The following is a 13,388-nucleotide window of genomic DNA, read 5'->3' on the forward strand; positions in this document are numbered from 1 at the left end:
CGAGCATCTGCTGTTCACTTGTTTAGGTGAAACTGGATATTAAAACAACTGAACTCCATGACATACAAAAGAAGAAGTGAGATGGTATTTGCCGTTTTTCACAGATTTTCACGGTTTGACATGTTGCAGTAGGAGATGCACAGGAGGAAGTAATTAAATTAATGATGATCAGTTCAGGCCTTAAGCCCTGAACCCCTCGGGGACTAAACGGACATCGCCTGGTAAATTAAGTGTGAGGGGCTGCAAGGCCTTGAAATGGTATAAATACAAATGGGACAGCACTTTGCGGCGACATATTATGTTACCTTGACAATGCCAATTCTGGGTACCTTTTTTTTACTGCCTGATTTGATCATCTTCCAGGCTCTTGCCTAACGAGAGGAGAGGTTATCGTCAAATAATCAATTTACTCGTTTTTCATCACTAAGCAAAATTAAAAGAAATGGTTGATGAATAAGATGTAATATAACCTATGCTTACATTACTCTGAGTTCATGTGTTCTTATGCAGGCTACGATCTTAAATCCTTAATGTTAATATTTCTGTGTAAATTCAAATATGCCTTGGCTGAACGACTACGAGCCGTCCTCTTTGTTTACCTGTTTTTAGGGCTTTCCTCGACCAAAAAAATTCTTAGTCAACTAATCGATTAGTTGATTTAATCGACCGATCTGTGAAACTGAGTTTCTCCACAAACAATCACACAAAAGCACCACTTTATATCTTGTTTACCAGAGATGTGCTCATAAGTTTCTCGGAAATGAGTCATTCAGCATGATAAAAAGCATAAAAAACGACTAATCGACTAAAGAAATCTTAGACCGATTAGTCGACTAATCTGCTAAGAGGGGGCAGCCCTACCTTTTTTTTTTTTTTTTTAACGCCTCCGGGCTTCCCCTGGTAACCCTGTGTTTAAGTCACAACGCTATGATTTATGGGTAATTCCCTCAGGCAAAGTCTGCAGAAATGCTGACTTACGGAAAGTGTTCATAAAGGGCTCAAAATGTCTACGAGAGAACCCTCAAGGACTTGACGATTTGACAGCCCTAAACCCCCACGGACTTTGCGGAAACGTGCCTCAAAGTCAGTGAGTGTGGACATGGGGATTGGACCAGGGTCCTGGGACTGTGCATGATGGCTCACTGGGACACTCGAACGAAACAGAGCTGTCGTTAGTGTTTGTAACACCGGAGCTTTTCCTGCTACCACAAGTCAAAATGTGTGCTGTTATAGAGGCCTGTTGGTGTGTTCAGTCAGCGGGTTTCAGAGGCTGTAGTCTTCAATTTAATAGTCAGATTATCAAACTAATGGGCAAAAAAAAACATACAAATATTCTTCACCACGCTTGAAACTTGTTTTCAGACTATTGAGAAGATTACAGCCTTTGAAACCTGCTGGCTATGTGACTTACAACACCTTGGGAAAACAGGATTCTCTTAAAATCCCCACTGACGTGACACTAGAGGCAATGCAGTGATGTTTTTAGAAAATGCTGCCGTAGATATGAGCAGGACAGGACTTTTAGTTTCACAATGAATTAATGAGATTTGATTTGTCCCCCTCGTTACGGAAGTACAAGCAAACAGACACACAACACAAACAGTTCTGTTGCGACACACTATAAAACACCTTTATATACATTAGAAAAAACAACAAATAGCCTACTCTGGAATGGTACAAAATGTCAATCATACATCACCTGTAAAGTTGGATAAACGTGATGACTTTAAAACAGGAGCGAAGGGCTTTGCAAACAAATACAAAAATAGTTCTGATTAAAATGGAGAGACACTGATGAGAATGGGGAGCGTCGCTGTTTCCTTTCGTCGTCTTTCCACCCGTCTCTCAGAATCAACACTGAAATGACACGACATGCTAAAAAGAGCTCAACTCCTGCCCCTTATTTAACCAATCCAGAGGAAGGACGGAGAGGAAAGGATGCTGGGATATTATTTTAGCAGGTGTACCGGCAGGACTTTCGTGGTTCAGTTTGTTGTTCGGCTGAAGAGTCGTCCTGGGTCAAACCATTTCCTGTGGCTTTCTGGTGTCACTGTCACTGTTGCCCCCTTTAGCTGGGAGGATAGTAGCCTTGGTTGTAGTTCCAGGTGTTCTGGTAGCCGTAGCTGCCGTACTGCGGTTGCTGGAAAAACAATCACAATACAGGGCTCAACAGTAAGGATTGCCCGCTTGGCAAGTAAAATACCAAGTCGGCTAGTAAATCTAGCAACTTGTTAACTAGTTAACTTGTTTTGCTCGAGCATGTCAGTCATATCTTTAGGGCCAACTCCATGTAGAGATTTATAAATAATAAGAATACTGTGGCTTACTGGCAACCAGTGCAGAGATATAAGAACTGGGGTTTTGGTCAAAACTCTTGCAGCTGAATTTTGAAAAAGTTAAACCATTTTCAGACAAATAATATAAATACAGACTTTATGGGCTATGGTTTTTCCTCAATAAAGACCACTGTGCAAAAGCTTTCTTCAGTCAAGCCATGTTTGTTCATTTACAGATTTCCAGAATTGTTTATCATCCAAACAATCACCTTCTATTTTTGTTGCCGTCTGTGTTATAATCTCGATCCTACCTGGTACCAGCTGCCGTATCCCCCGTAGGCGGCCTGGGAGCTCGCGTCGGCGCCTATCACAGGAGGAGGGGGCGTGGTGATGGGGACATGCGGCATGGTGGGTGCGACTTGTGCAGACACGGCAACAGCAGAGCCGTCTTCACTTTTGCTCAACTTCTCTGGGTCCTCATCCCTAGGAAATCAGATGATTGCATATCATCTCTATGCAAAGCTTATTTACGCAGCAAAAATCTTCATGCAGATTTCAAATCCAATCTATCTGTCTTCCCAGTTGGGTGAGATGAACCATCAATAAGGCAGACACTTGATTCTAGACAATTTGTGCAACACTGCTGGTTGATTTAATTTTGAAATTTGATTCTAGGACTCAATATTAGACAAAACATCTTGTTAAGATCGAGAAAAACAAAACAAAAAAAATAAATAAAAAATAAAACAAAATACTATTTATGACACTCAAATTCAGAGAAATGTTTTGAACTTTACCCGTTCTCCGCTCCTCTCTTCGTCCCACCCAGCTCCCTCAGAAGTTTCTGGTGCTCCTCATAGACAGACAGAACGCTGCAGAGCACACAGAGACAATAAAGAACTACATTCAGGTCCAACGTCAGGTACCAACCGGGTTCACAGAAGACTTGTGTTGAACTCTGACCTCTGGATGGAGCTGCTGTAGTCCTCAGCGAACTGCAGGCGTCTCTGTGAGAAGAGGATCTTGGTGTGCGGGGCGAGGGGAGCCGCCAGGGCTCGCGTCACACACTCCTGCACCGCCTCGGCCGAGGGGTCCCCCGACACCTCCAGCTCCAACAGGTTCAGGTGCAGCTTATCGTTATCCTGACGGAGGACACATGGAGAGGAAGACAGAGGCAATTAAAAACCAGTAACTTAGTACTCACTAGGTACTGAGGTTTGGCTTTTTTGACTCCTGAACATGAAGGTACTCGTTTTCTCTGCAACGTTTGCTGGTACCACACAAAGTACTCGTTGCAAAGAATATGAGATGTATAATGTGTGATCAAGAGATAGAAATAATAATAACACTACATGCCAATCAAATTCTACCAGTATTAAAATCATATGGAAGTGGCATTTCTTGGGCGGCTGGTTAGCTCAGTCGGTAGAGCGAGCGCCCATGTAACGCCAAGGCTCAGTCCTAGCAGCGGTGGACCCGGGTTCGAATCCGGCCTGTGGTCCTTTCCGCATGTCATTTCTCTCTCTCCCCCTTTCCAACACTCTATCCACTGTCCTATCAATAAATGCTTAAAAATGCCCCCAAAAAATAACTTAAAAAAAAAGGAAGTGGCATTTCTTACATTATAACATCACATTTTCAGTTATCAGAAGATGTTTAGGATCGTTATCACTCAGGTGGACTGTGTGACGACCCCTCCCCACCACTAGGTGTGTGTTGGCTCGCTGGTCTCTTTAGTTTCTTGCAGGCTCTGGTTGAGGCGGGGACATGAGGACATGATGGGTTGATGAGCTACACCTGGGCCCGGTGTAGCGCTGACTATAAAACCCTCTTCGCCATTCAGAACGCGCTCTCTCTCTCCATGCACGCACATCACTCCATTCCTGTGGACATGGCGGCGCGGCTATTCTTCCTCTTTTTCTATATGCTCTCACACACACGCAACCATGCACTCCTACACCACTGATTACTGATAATGATCTTTACATTTATTCATGAATTTAGTGTTTTGTAAATAAACGTTGATACTTTTTGCATTTACCTCGTCTCCACTCCCATTTTTGTTGCAACCTAAGAGCCGGGTTGTAACAAATGGGGGCTCGTCTATTTTGGTGGACCTAGTTTCTCAGGTAGTAAGAGGTCTGTTGGGCGGAGTTAGTGAGAAGGACCGGTTGTAGTGTGACGTCGACACACAGCTGTTGCCAATTTCAGGAGCGTTTTCTGTCAATGAGCGCTCAGCTAAATGTTTGGGAGTAGCGTTGACGAGGGTAAGTGCTGTTTGTGTTCATTCCAGTGAAGCCGCTGGTTGTTTCTTAGTGTCGCCAGGTTTGATGTGCTGGTGATGTTTGGCAGTGAGTTCAGCAGTCAGGTCCAGCCACTGTAAGTTACCGGTGTTTCTGTCCCTGTTAGGCTTCAGTGCGGACTCCCTTTGGAGTTCGTAGGGGGGTGTTAGTGTGATGTGAACGCGGTTAGAGCTGCTGTCAGTGCGTGTAGGTAAGTGAGTTATGGCGAGTGTAGAGGAGTTTCTGAGAGCGCCATCGGAGGAGCTGCTGGAGAGCTGCTCACGTGAACAGTTAATCCGTATTGCCGAACATTTTAATTTAGATGTTGGTGATAAGAGGATGAAGGAAAACATTAAAGGTATTGTTAAAGCAAATCTCAGTGATAGGGGTATTTTCAGAGGTAAAATGTATACTGTTGGTCCTGAGGTGGACAGTGTTGATGTGTCTGGCTGCAGAGATACAGGTCTGACTTTTGAGCAGAGGAGAGAGCTGTTGCTACTGCAGACAGAGATGGAGAAGCTGGCAGTGGAGAAACTGAGGAGAGAGGCAGAACTTAAAAGGCTGGAGATAGAGCACAGGTTGAGTTTACCTGCTGGAGGTCCTAGCCGTGCCTCTGACTTCTCTGGTAGATCGACTTCATCATTTGATGTTGCCAGTAATCTGCGGTTAGTTCCTCAGTTTAGTGAGCGAGACCCAGACACCTTTTTCTCACTGTTTGAGCGTGTAGCTGAGAGCAGAGAGTGGTCTGATGCTGATCGTACATTATCATTACAGTGTGTTTTAATAGGTAAGGCTCAGGAGGCCTACTCTGCTCTGACAGTGGCAGAAAGTAAAATCTATTTAACTGTTAAATCTGCTGTATTAAAGGCCTACGAGTTAGTCCCAGAGGCGTTTCGCCAGAAGTTCAGGACCTGGGAGAAGTCTGGTAAACAGAGTCATGTGGAGTTTGCCAGAGATCTGGTCACTTTTTTCAGTCGTTGGTGCAATGCCGTAAAGGTAGACACTTATAATGCTTTATGTGATCTGGTTGTTTTAGAACAATTTAAAAATTCCATCCCCAGCCACATCGCTGTTTACATCAGTGAGCATAAGGTGAAGACTGCTGCTGAGGCCGCCACCCTGGCTGATGACTACGTGCTGACGCACAGAGGTGACCGCAACTTCAGGGTCCCAGACGGAGGTGGTATGTATCGTGCCTCGGGTAGACGAGAGGAGAAACCTCATCCACGCCTTGGTAGGTTGGAACACTGTACACGAGGTCAGACGCATTTTGACTCTTCAAGAGTATGTAACTTTTGCAGGGGTAGAGGGCACTGGAAAGCTGACTGTCCCAGAGCTAATGCTGGAAGAGGGTATAGCGGGGGTCGGTTGAACTCTGGTGCTTGTGCTGTATCTGTGGAACCTGTCCCTGTTGTCTCTCCCTTTCGACAGGTTAACATTGGAGAGCCATGCAGGTTGGAGGAACCTGACTTCTCTGCCTTTGTGTCTGACGGCTGTGTGTCACTGGTGGGAGGAAATTCAGCAGGTTGGGCCATGAATAAACAACGTTTTTTTAGGATGAAGGACTGAGAGGGGATTGGTCAAAAGCCTGTGACGGTGTTATTGGCTGACATATGTGTGGGTGTTCATGATCTCACCGGACTAATCTCCAGGGCCTCCTGTAAAACTCGGCGGGCTCTGCTGGGGTTCCTGCCCAGCTTCAGCAGCAGACGAGCCAGCTTGATGGAATAAAAAGCGTGTAACGTGGGTTTTTCTTTGGATTCATCCACCGCCTCCCGCAACAAGGCCTCCGATTGGTCCAGCTGGCCCGCTCGCCTCTCTAAAGCCGCCCTGCGGAGGCGGACCACCGCCAGCCCTGGTAGCGTCCTCTCCAGGGCCTCCAGCACTCGTCGGGCCTCGGTTAAGTCGCCTGATGGAGAAGATCAGGGAGTTTTCATGAGTGTGGTGATAACCGAATATGGAATACAGTAAACAATGCAGTTTTGCAAATGTTTTATGAGGAAGGACGTGCATTCAAGATGTTTGTTAGACTTCAAGGATACACTAAGTGTTGGTGAGCAACACAGGGTTGGCCAAACTAGTGGCCCGCTGCCCGTCTTTAATTGGCCATGAATTTTTTAAAACAACTACGATATGGTTTAATAAATTGCACTGTATGCACATCCCAGATTAAACATTAGATGTTGACTACATTTTGTGAAATTATCTCCGTCTTAACCTCTTGGTACAGAAGCCAATATGTTACCATTTCTGTGTGTTCTGTTTGTTTACTTACATCTTAATATTAGACTGACCGATTTACACATTTACATTTGCATCGTAATCTTTTAAGTGGGCGCTCAGTCCATGAACAGAAACCAATATGTGGCAATTTCTGCCTGTGTTAACCATACTTATTTACAGATTTACACATTATCATAATATTTTAAAGAGCAGCAGATACAAAAAACACATTTTGTAATATGTGGGCACACCAATAAACTACTGTAATGTTAGATTGTTTAGTAGTGTTGCGTAGTTATTTTGATAGAAAATACATTTTCTATGGCACGTGGGGTTTTCTGGTCGACAAACACAGATTTTCTTGCAGAGTAACTGGTTGAAAACTACACATTTACTATTGTTTGGCCTGTGACTCCATATATTTTTCTGTATATGGCCCAACAATCAAAAAAAGTTTGGCCACCCTTGGCCCAGTTGAACCGAAATAAGACCATTATATTGGTATTAATTCAGTTCACGACAAAGAAACGAAAACCTGTCAAATACAGCTTCCATTCAACTGAAACAGCAGAGAATAAGCAATTATCAGTTCAGGTGTCTGTTGTGATGATTTAACCCTGTGTAGCAAAACTACAACAAGTTGTTCCCTGCTCTGTTCTCTATTCATTTAAGGGTGGACGAACATAAAGGTAAACTGTGTTTAATACACATTCAATTTTCCGTTTGACCCCATTAGTCCCTTTCACATCCTTTCTTATTGCATCTTGTCTTATTGCAGCTCCTTTACTTCTCAGTTTTACCCTGACTGACATTCACTGAATCTTTCATTGATAGCATCACAGAGCATCTTTAAACGAACAGTCCTGACTGCATACTGGACAAAGTAAGACCTACTTAAGTCAATTAACATTTCAAAGAAAAGGAAAAAGTGTGTTGGTGTGTGTTCATGTCTTGTCGTACCGTGTCTCTCCTCGAAGGTGGCCCACTGCATGTGGATGTTGGGTTTGTGCGTCAGGTGGACCTCACAGGCTCGTTTGAAAATAGCACGCGCCTCGTCCAAACTCTGCGTTTCCAGGTACTGATTGTACTGAACAACACATACAAGAACAGGTTACACATACATGCACACACACACACACACACACACACACACACACACCAAAGATCATTCATCACAATCACGCTTTTCTTCCTTACCCTGATCCAGAACTCCTCATACAGAGCGCAGGCGATCAGACAACGCTCGAAGAGGATGCGAACCCTGTGGTCGTCCTGGGCGACCGCAGCATCTTCTGATTCTTCCTGAGGCTGGGCTGCGACCTCTGACCCCTCTGTGGCTGCCTGGTCTGGATCTAGTAGGAGACAATGGCATCAAAAACTGTGGAGGCTTTCAGACATTTCTAGAACCGCAGAAACTGTACGATACAGGAGACAGCTGACAGCGTGTTCGTTGTGTAGTCACCTTGTTGGGGGTCTTGGGGGTCTCTAGTGTCCTTGTTCAGCTGAGCGATCTCCCAGTCCAGGTAGGTGTGCCAGGCCCGCAGCTGGAGGCGATCGAGTGGCTTGACGTGGAAGTAGGGACGTTTGATCTGTAGGACAAGTGTTCACATTTAAAAAGCTGGAAACAGAGAAATAATAAACAAACAGAGTTGGAGAAGAAAGAGAGAAAAGAAAAACTCACAGCGTCTTCATAGTGCCATCTCTTGCGGACTTCTCCCTCGTTGTCCTGGTAGACTTTGTCCCTGCGAAGCAGCACTTGTTCCCTGATCTTCTGCATCAACTCCTCCTAAACACAGAGAGTAAGACAATAATCATCTCTTTGACCATCTCTTTAACTTATGTCTCACTAGTTATACACGTTTAAAGCTTTCAAACGGAGTGTGAGGCAGTCACATGTTACTCACTGTATCTGTGCCCTCGGGTGTGACGGGCTCTTCCTCCCCTGGCGGCCTCTCCTCCTCATCCTCCTGGGCCTGTTCGGCACGCTCTGCCTTCTGACTCTGACGACACAACGTCCTCAGCTCCTCGTACTCCTCTGAGGAGAGCACGTCTTTGGGCTCGTGGCCGTTCAGGTGCTCCTTGAACCTGACGGAGGGTGGGAGGGGAAGACGGAGCGGGACGCAAAATGAGATTAAAGGGAGAAGAAAAGAGTGAAAGGGAGAAAGAGAGAGGAGGCGTTCAAGTAAGAGGAGAATATACATTATTTAACCATATTTTTAAAAATAGGTATTTTTGTAGTTTCGACTGGCACATACACACTTGTCTCATTTGTGTGTGGTCTTACTTGTCGTAGTGGGTGTTGTAGAGCTGCGTGGGGACTTTGAGGACTCTGTCCAGGACGTTTGATGCGTTCTTCATGTTCCCCTGCTCCTTCTCCCACTCCACATAAAGATCCCAAAGCCGGTCTGAGTGGAAGTCCAGACCTGCTGCCACAACCGCCTCCTCAAACACACTGAGGGTTGAGATCAGAAAACAAATCAAGACATGAAAACAGCTTTCACACAAACAGCAGCTTATTTGTTTTTTCCTGATATTTTCTCTTAAATGAGAGTACCTGCGAATCCGCATGGGCGACTCAGGCAGGTTCATGTCCAGCGTTCCCAGCAGCAGATTGATGTAGTGGATCCACAGATCGACACTCAGAGGGATCACCTGGAGACCCTGAACACACACCTGACACAGCACAGCACAACCATAAGAACCAGTTAAAAACACTTTCTAAATACACTTGAAATGATTCATAATGATGTGGGGGAAGAAGAAACACAGACGCGTTCTCCTGTTTTACCTCCTCTGCTTTGTTGTTGTACCCAGCACGGCGCTCCAGATCAGCAAATTTCTTCCAGTAGCCGTAGCAAAGCGGGTAGCGAACGAGGAAAGCCTCTAACGCTCTGCGTGATGCTGTCATGTGACTCTGAACAGATGAGAGAAAAATGTTCAAATGTCACGTGTCAATGTGTTTTGTGGTCTCATGGGGACACTAGACGTCAATGTTCAATCTCATCATTATTGAGGGACAATATGATAGTTTGCTACATTCATTTATTTATCTGAACCCCGTTAGTTCTCCTGTCTCTCTGGTCAAAACAACAAACCTCTTGCTCGCAGTACTGCAGCAGGTCAGTCCAGCTGGTGAAGTCTTGCGGATTGTCCATAGCGGCCGTCCACAGGCGCTCAAAGTCCGCGGGCAGTTCTCCCTCCTCGTCTTCTGCAGCCGGGGGCATCGAGAAGGTAGCGGGGTCGGGGCCTACGGGGGCCTCGGGGGCCACGGCGGGACTGCCGTTCTCTTCTGACATCTCTGGCATCTCAGTCGGAGGCGATGCAGAAGCTTCAGAGGCCTCCATGGCTGAAGACGGGGAAAATAAAAAATAAGTCAGACATCTCTTTACAAAATTGAACGGCATTATACACGTGAGCCCCCCTCTGGTACGCTACTCCTTTTCACCATAACGTTTTCATGAAGCTATTGGGAACATTACATTTCTAAATTTGGCCCCCTGGTCCTTTCAATTGATCAGTCACAGATGAGATGAAGTTTTCACTACTGACCATGGATGACTGGACAATAGGGCTTCACGATCACGATCTAATTGTGATGATTTTGACTGATGTGATTTCCAATATTAGAGGACATCTCTGCAGCACGACTATATTTAATTTAAAATGTTTTTTGACAAACATTTTGCCTTTAACAAATATTGTGCCTCCTGCGATTTGAAAATTGCAGGTCATATTGCGATTCCAACAATTTTTTTTATTTATTGTGCAGCCCTACTGGCCAAACAAAAACACAACACTGTCACAGCCAGACATTTTATTTAAAAAAAAGCGCAACCTGTGGATCTAAAACTAATTTCAACAACAACTACAGCTATTTTCACTCAACAATAAATAACGGAGAAGTTAACAATGAGCTTGCTGTGATGTTGTCGAACTCTCACTGCGTGATGAAACATCTTAAACCTCGCTACACGTTTCCTACCAATTTCTATTAATTTGCTTAATTTTTTTTTAATGTCTGGGACGATTCAGCTATCTCCTGATTCGATACGATCACGATACTTGGGTGCCGATTCGATATGTATTGCGATTTTTAAGTATTGCGATTCTACAAGTATTGTGATTCGATAATTCGATTTATTTCTCTAACTTTTTTTAACACTAGACCATGGGAAAAAATGTAATCATACACTTCTAGGGACTTTTGATTTGGAAAATATCTAAATTAATACAGTAAAAATGTTTGATCTTCAGCCTGTATGTAGTCAGAGATGTCCTAAAGTCAAACAGATCAGTCACTGTCAGGCATAACTTATTACATTTTTTCCAGCAACTCAAAAAATCAAAGAATAAAGACATTTCCCTCACACATGACTGGCAACAGAAACACAGACACTTGAGTGTGTCAGACATCTAGCTTGTTTTTTAAAGAGGTTGGCACTTATCGTAATAAATAAAATAAATAACCTCCAAATGAAAAAGGCAAAATGAATGAGATGTAATTCATGAACCTTCCTGCAAAGTTTCATGAAAAAAAGCCAACAGGTGTTCCAGCAATACAACAACAACATGTGAAATAAAAACACATGCACATGCTGCAATTATTATTATTATTACAAACTAAACTAGAAGCAAATCAATAAAACAACACTTTAATTAAATAGAAGATTAATAATACACATAGGGAGTGACTGCTCTTATAAAAGCTAAATATTTAAAGATAATGTTAACCAGTCGAACCAGTCATGCAGCTTGTGATGCACAAAACACAACAACTAAATGACAGGCTTTTAATGTTGTAAACACCTGCAGAGAGATGCATGGTTCATTCATTAAAGAGAGTTTACTCTGGGCTGATCTCCACTACAGAGCTGACTCCTGTCTCTCTGGGTTGTTGTGGACATAATTGAACTAGTTATTGATGAGTTATTATTATATTATTATATATAAAGTTAGAGTAGCTCTGTGTGTGTCTCTCTCTGTCTCTGTCTGTCTGTGTCTCTGTGTGTTTCTCTGTCTGTCTGTGTGTCTCTGTGTGTCTCTGTCTGTACTGCAGATCTGGTTAGCCTAGCCTAGCTTCTCATGCTTGTCAACAAAGCTCTGGTCGGTCCTTTAATCACATTATCCATGCAGCTGAAACCAGAGCCCGGTGCTATCTGTGTCAGGACTGACCGGTGAACGGTGCATTCATTGATGTAAACAGTAAAGTACCTGCAGACTCCTCGAGCTCCCCGTTACCGCTCATCTGCTCACAGCCTCCTTCCGCCGCCATGATGGACAAGCTCGCGCTGACGTCACTCCCCCGCGACTACACACTGAGGAGGTTAGCTTTATTTTAGGTTCAAATATATTTATATGTATATATATATTTATATGTATATATGTATATATTTGTATAAATATAATATAATAATATATTTTTATACATACATATATATGTTTGTATAAATATACTAAATAAATACAATAAATAGTATATTTATTATATATAATTTATATTATTATTATTTATATATATATTTTTTTATATATATTATATATTATATATATATATATATATATAATAAATAATAATATTATAAAATAATTTATAAATGTAATAGAAATCTACAAATATATTTCTGATGCACACAGATATTTCTTGTTTATATATATATATATATTGCAAATACTTTTAAATATATATATTTGTATATTTCGATTACATTTATATATTATTAATTATATGTATAATAAACATATATATATTTATATTTGTATATTTCGATTACATTTATCATATATAAATGTAATCGAAATCTACAAATATATGTATTTAAAAGTATTTGCAATATATATATATATAAAATAATATTATAGAATAATATATAAATTTAATTGAAATATACAAATATATGTATTTAAAAGTATTTGCAGTATATATATATAATAAATAATAATATTATAAAATAATATATAAATGTAATCGAAATCTACAAATATATGTATTTAAAAGTATTTGCAGTATATATATATAATAAATAATAATATTATAAAATAATATATAAATGTAATCGAAATCTACAAATATATGTATTTAAAAGTTTTTGCAATATACCGTATATATACATATATAAAATAAATAATATTATAAAATAAAATATAAATGTAATCGAAATCTACAAATATATGTATTTAAAAGTATTAGCAATATATATATATATATATATATATAAAATAAATAATATTGTAAAATAATATATAAATGTAATCAAAATCTACAAATATATGTATTTAAAAGTATTTGCAATTTTCAAGAAAAACATATTTGGATGTTGTTGCCTTTATATACAAACTGTTGAACCTACATTTACAAACAGCTTGTAATTTGTGAACTTCACCGCACTTTCTTTATTGAACACAGTCTCATTAACAGAGGTACAAAAAGATACATAGACAATTGAGAAAAAAAGACAAAAACAAAGACAAAACGAAAATAATTACATATACATTTCATAATGCCAAAGTTTATGTTATATACATCATATTCTATTCATTTAATAAATTAAAAGTCTTTATGGCTTTTTTTGTTTTTAACATTGGGTATGCTGGTACTTAATTGTTTGAA

The 13,388-nt window shown here is 41.4% G+C and overlaps 1 protein-coding gene across 1 annotated transcript; it reads right to left on the reverse strand.

The window, feature by feature from the left end:
* Positions 1-1,603: 1,603 nt before the first annotated feature.
* On the reverse strand, positions 1,604-12,085 carry si:ch211-114c17.1 (pre-mRNA-processing factor 39). The gene is made up of 15 exons (XM_037780345.1): positions 11,993-12,085; positions 9,877-10,127; positions 9,570-9,695; positions 9,336-9,454; positions 9,066-9,233; positions 8,686-8,866; positions 8,463-8,567; positions 8,244-8,370; positions 7,979-8,133; positions 7,742-7,868; positions 6,196-6,467; positions 3,240-3,418; positions 3,074-3,148; positions 2,588-2,759; positions 1,604-2,140 (listed from the first exon to the last, which is right to left on the reverse strand). Exons 1-15 carry the CDS (start codon positions 12,051-12,053, stop codon positions 2,069-2,071), a joined length of 2,190 nt encoding a protein of 729 aa, XP_037636273.1. The 5' UTR covers positions 12,054-12,085; the 3' UTR covers positions 1,604-2,068.
* Between the last annotated feature and the right edge of the window lie 1,303 nt (positions 12,086-13,388).

Source organism: Sebastes umbrosus, chromosome 9, assembly GCF_015220745.1.
Source record: "Sebastes umbrosus isolate fSebUmb1 chromosome 9, fSebUmb1.pri, whole genome shotgun sequence".
Classification (NCBI taxonomy): Eukaryota; Metazoa; Chordata; class Actinopteri; order Perciformes; family Sebastidae; genus Sebastes; species Sebastes umbrosus.